The sequence below is a fragment of the Oncorhynchus masou genome, chromosome 5 (genome assembly GCF_036934945.1).
Source record: "Oncorhynchus masou masou isolate Uvic2021 chromosome 5, UVic_Omas_1.1, whole genome shotgun sequence".
Lineage (NCBI taxonomy): Eukaryota > Metazoa > Chordata > Actinopteri > Salmoniformes > Salmonidae > Oncorhynchus > Oncorhynchus masou.
The window spans coordinates 15,313,162-15,318,161 of NC_088216.1; the positions used below are offsets into that span (position 1 = coordinate 15,313,162).

General features: G+C 48.6%; 1 protein-coding gene across 1 annotated transcript; it reads right to left on the reverse strand.

Annotated features, from left to right (window-relative positions):
* Nucleotides 1-285: 285 nt before the first annotated feature.
* LOC135528337 (antifreeze protein Maxi-like) lies at nucleotides 286-4,920 on the reverse strand. Its single transcript, XM_064957344.1, has 3 exons — nucleotides 4,690-4,920; nucleotides 4,241-4,635; nucleotides 286-343 (listed from the first exon to the last, which is right to left on the reverse strand). Exons 1-3 carry the CDS (start codon nucleotides 4,918-4,920, stop codon nucleotides 286-288), a joined length of 684 nt encoding a protein of 227 aa, XP_064813416.1.
* Nucleotides 4,921-5,000: the final 80 nt, after the last annotated feature.

Genomic DNA, 5,000 nt, shown 5'->3' on the forward strand with positions numbered 1-5,000 from the left:
ATGTGGCGGTCCATGTGGCGGTCCATGTGGCGGTCCATGTGGCGGTCCATGTGGCGGTCCATGTGACGGTCCATGTGGCGGTCCATGTGACGGTCCATGTGGCGGTCCATGTGGCGGTCCATGCGACGGTCCATGTGGCGGTCCATGTGGCGGTCCATGTGTCGGTCCATGTGTCGGTCCATGTGGCGGTCCATGTGGCGGTCCATGTGGCGGTCCATGTGACGGTCCATGTGATGGTCCATGTGATGGTTCATGCCCTAGTGTTCCCTATCTGCCTCTCACCTATCAGAATCTCTGGTGTCTGTGGTATTTAGATGTTTTTAATTCTCTGGACGCTCCACTGCTGTGTGACAGCGGTATCAACACACAGTGTAATTCACCCACCCTGGCTTCAGGCGGGACTACAGCCCCATTCAGAATGCCACCTTCCATTTCCAAATCTCCCACAATTATAGCTTCATTCTTAGCTAGTGAAATGGACTAAAAACCAAGCCTTCAAGTTGCTTATTCCGTGTCTCTCTTTCTCTCCCTCAATATCTTTCTCTCCCTTACTCTCCCTCCATATCTCTCTCCCGCTCTCTTTCATATGATATATATTGTTCTTTTCTGTGAAGATTCACATTTCTTTGTCTTGTCACAAGTCTCTGACAGGCTCCACAATGTGGCTCTATCACCTAACATTGAACATTTAGCCATAAGCGAGCTAGAGAAAACATTCTCTTCTAGCATTGAACATTTAGACATAAGCAAGCTAGAGAAAACATTCTCTTCTAGCATTGAACATTTAGACATAAGCAAGCTAGAGAAAACATTCTCTTCTAGCATTGAACATTTAGCCATAAGCAAGCTAGAGAAAACATTCTCTTCTAGCATTGAACATTTAGACATAAGCAAGCTAGAGAAAACATTATCTTCTATAGCATTGAACATTTAGCTATAAGCAAGCTAGAGAAAACATTATCTTCTATAGCATTGAACATTTAGCCATATGCAAGTAACTTTTAAATTCCTCGGCATACACATCACAGACAAACTGAATTGGTCCACTCACACAGACAGCATCGTGAAGAAGGTGCAGCAGCGCCTCTTCAACCTCAGGAGGCTGAAGAAATTCGGCTTGTCACCAAAAACACTCACAAACTTCTACAGATGCACAATCGAGAGCATCCTGTCGGGCTGTATCACAGCCTGGTACGGCAACTGCTCCGCCCACAACCGTAAGGCTCTCCAGAGGGTAGTGAGGTCTGCACAACGCATCACCGGGGGCAAACTACCTGCCCTCCAGGACACCTACACCACCCGATGTTACAGGAAGGCCATAAAGATCATCAAGGACAACACCCACCCGAGCCACTGCCTGTTCACCCCGCTATCATCCAGAAGGCGAGGTCAGTACAGGTGCATCAAAGCTGGGACCGAGAGACTGAAAAACAGCTTCTATCTCAAGGCCATCAGACTGTTAAACAGCCACCACTAATCATTGAGTGGCTGCTGCCAACACACTGACTCAATTCCAGCCACTTCAATAATGGGAATTGATGGGAAAGGATGTAAAATATATCACTAGTCACTTTAAACAATGCTACCTAATATAATGTTTACATACCCTACATTATTCCTCTCATATATATACGAATATACTGTACTCTATCATCTACTGCATCCGTATGTAATACATGTATCACTAGTCACTTTAACCATGCCACTTTGTTTACATACTCATCTCATATGTATATACTGTACTCGATACCATCTACTGTATCTTGCCTATGCTGTTCTGCACCATCACTCATTCATATCTTTATGTACATATTCTTTATCCCCTTACACTGTGTATAAGAAATTAGTTTTGGAATTGTTAGTTAGATTACTTGTTGGTTATTAATGCATTGTCGGAACTGGAAGCACAAGCATTTCGCTACACTCGCATTAACATCTGCTAACCATGTGTATGTGAGAAATAAAATGTGATTTGATTTGAAGCTAGAGAAAACATTATCTTCTAGCATTGAACATTTAGCCATAAGCAAGCTAGAGAAAACATTATCTTCTAGCATTGTATCTTTAGCCATAAGCAAGCTAGAGAAAACATTCTCTTCTAGCATTGTATCTTTAGCCATAAGCAAGCTAGAGAAAACATTCTCTTCTAGCATTGTATCTTTAGCCATAAGCAAGCTAGAGAAAACATTCTCTTCTAGCATTGTATCTTTAGCCATAAGCAAGCTAGAGAAAACATTCTCTTCTAGCATTGTATCTTTAGCCATAAGCAAGCTAGAGAAAACATTCTCTTCGAGCATTGCACTGTTGATGAATTGAATCATTTTCTATCTCCCAGTGTAACTGACAATAATAAAATGGTATCCTATAGAAACCTTACATTCAAAAAGAGATATTCAACTCCATCTTTTATTTTAAGTTGTAAAAGGGGAGAGCTCATGGCAGTGTCCCAAACATATGTAGAACACTACGTTATATACTAGCCCTATGGACCCTGGTCAAGTGTAGAGCACTACATAGGGAATGGGGTGCTATTTGTGATGCGCACATGAACTCTCCACCTCTGCAGCTGTAAAAAATAATATCTATATTTGTGTGTCTTTCTGTCGGTTCGCTCACCAATGTGTCAAGGAGCTCGATTGGCGCCTTTTTCACTACTTTCTTTTCCCTTATCTGTTTCAGAGGTGGTCTCCATTATGTTCTGTTCCTTGTCTGCATTGTGATATTTGGCTGTTGTGTTCAGATGTAGATTCTCCATTTGATTTAGTTTCCTACAGTAGGAAAATAATCCTGCAGCAACATGCAATGTTCATTATGATGTGGATTATAATTAATGGACATTTCTTGTAGGGGTTGATACATTTTACATTGGGGCAAATCAAGTCTAAAGTTTGCAATTTCCACTTGAAAATGTCAGAGGCCGTTTTTAAACCACGAATAAGCGTCAAGTTTGCATTTCCTGCCGAGCAGGAACATTCTCAGCAACAAGACAGTGATCAAATGAAGATCCTACATCTGTGTGTGAAATCCTTCTGAGGAAAGGTGTCTTGAAGAAGTAGGCCAAGAGAGGGAACCGGAACATTCTTTGTATTGTTCAGTAGTTGTTGCGATGTGTAGACCTGAAGTATTCAGCTGTCAATAGTCTCGACCTTTCTACCACCTAAGGTTTAAAAAATCTAAAAAAATCAGTCTTTTCAGCAAAAAACAGCAGCCCTGTCGCTTGTTTTGGTATGAAGCTGAGAGATGGGGTTAGGGAAATGTAACCCCTCTCTCAAATTCCTAGACAGCGCTCCAGATGGAAGACACGGAGGAGGATAGATCATTCCTGTCCTCCGAGGCTCTCCTCTCCTTAAGCTAGCCTCACAACCCAGCCACCTGAAAACAGCTTTATTACTGTAAACAGAACAGCCTTTCGTGTGTCTGACCTCCCCCCCCCCAAAGTATGATAATGCCTGCTATGGGGGAAAAAGCGTAGATGCGTAGATACTAGATAGACTTTTGTTTAGGAGTTGTGTCTTCTAGAAATAACCTGATCTAGATGTTACACATCTGTCTGTGAAGCCCCTGTGAGTGGTCGGCTTTATAGTTATGCTATATATATTTGCTGCTTACTATCCAAGTCAAACCTTGCCTCTGGCTTAATTAACATGCAATAAAAGCTTAACCCCCCCCCCTCCTTAATACATATCCTCCCTATCCATCAGCATTATATCAGCCTCTAGTGAGCTGAATATGCTCCTCCTGTACTCCTGGATGTATTTGGGGATTGTTGACTGACTGAAAGCTCCCCTGGGTGGCCAAGGTCCTGCCAGCTTAAATTGGATGTACTTCTGCTCTCCACTACTGCTGCTGCTACTGCTGCTATAGCTACTACTACTACTACTACTGCTATAGCTACTACTACTGCTGCTATAGCTACTACTACTACTGCTACTGCTACTACTACTACTACTGCTACTGCTGCTGCTACTACTGCTACTACTACTGCTATAGCTACTGCTACTGCTGCTATAGCTACTACTACTACTACTACCACCACCACTACCACCACCACCACCACCACCACCACCGCCGCCATAGCCACTACCACCACCGCCACCACTACCACCACCACCACCACCACCGCTACCGCCGCTGCCACCACCGCCACTACCACCGCCATAGCCACTACCACCACCACCACCACCGCCGCCATAGCCACTACTACCACCACCACCACCGCCACCACCGCCACCGCCACTACACCACCACCGCCACCGCCGCCGCCACCACCGCCACCACCACCGCCATAGCCACCACCACCACCGCCGCCGCCGCCACCGCCGCTGCCACCGTTACCACCGCCACCACCACCGCCACCGCCACCGCCACCACCGCCACCACCACCGCCACTACCACCGCCACCACCACCGCCGCCGCTACCACCGCCGCTTCTACCATTGCCACCATAGCCACCACCGCCACCGCCGCCACTACCACCGCCGCCACCACCGCCGCCGCCACCACCGCCGCCGCCACCACCGCCACCGCCGCTCTACCATTGCCGCCATAGCCACCACCGCCGCCGCCGCTGCCACCGCCGCTACCACCATTGCCGCCATAGCCACCGCCGCCGCCACCACCACCACCACCACCGCTCTACCATTGCCGCCATAGCCACCACCGCCGCCGCCACCACCACCGCCGCTCTACCATTGCCGCCATAGCCACCACCGCCGCCGCCGCCGCCACCACCGCCGCCACCACCGCCGCCGCCACCACCGCCGCCACCACCGCCGCCACCACCGCCGCCGCCACCGCCGCCGCCACCACCACCGCCGCTGTTACCGCCACCACCGCTGCCACCGCCGCCGCCGCTACCACCGCTGCCACCACCACCGATGCCACCACCGTTACCGCCGCCACCACCGCCACCACCGCCATTGCCACCGCCACCACCACCGCCACCACCGCTACCACCACCACCGCCGCCACCACCACTACCACCACCACCGCCACCGCCA

Excerpts from the sequence above, each read along its gene's own strand:
- LOC135528337 (XM_064957344.1), bottom strand. The coding sequence starts at position 4,920 with ATGGCGGTGGTGGCGGTGGTGGCGGCGGTAACGGTGGTGGCATCGGTG. Across the intron at positions 4,636-4,689 it reads TGGTGGCTATGGCGGCAATG|AGCGGTGGTGGTGGTGGTGG; the intron begins GTAGAGCGGCGG and ends CGGCAATGGTAG. Across the intron at positions 344-4,240 it reads GCGGCGGTGGCGGTGGTGGT|CAGTGGAGCGTCCAGAGAAT; the intron begins GTAGTGGCGGTG and ends GCTGTCACACAG.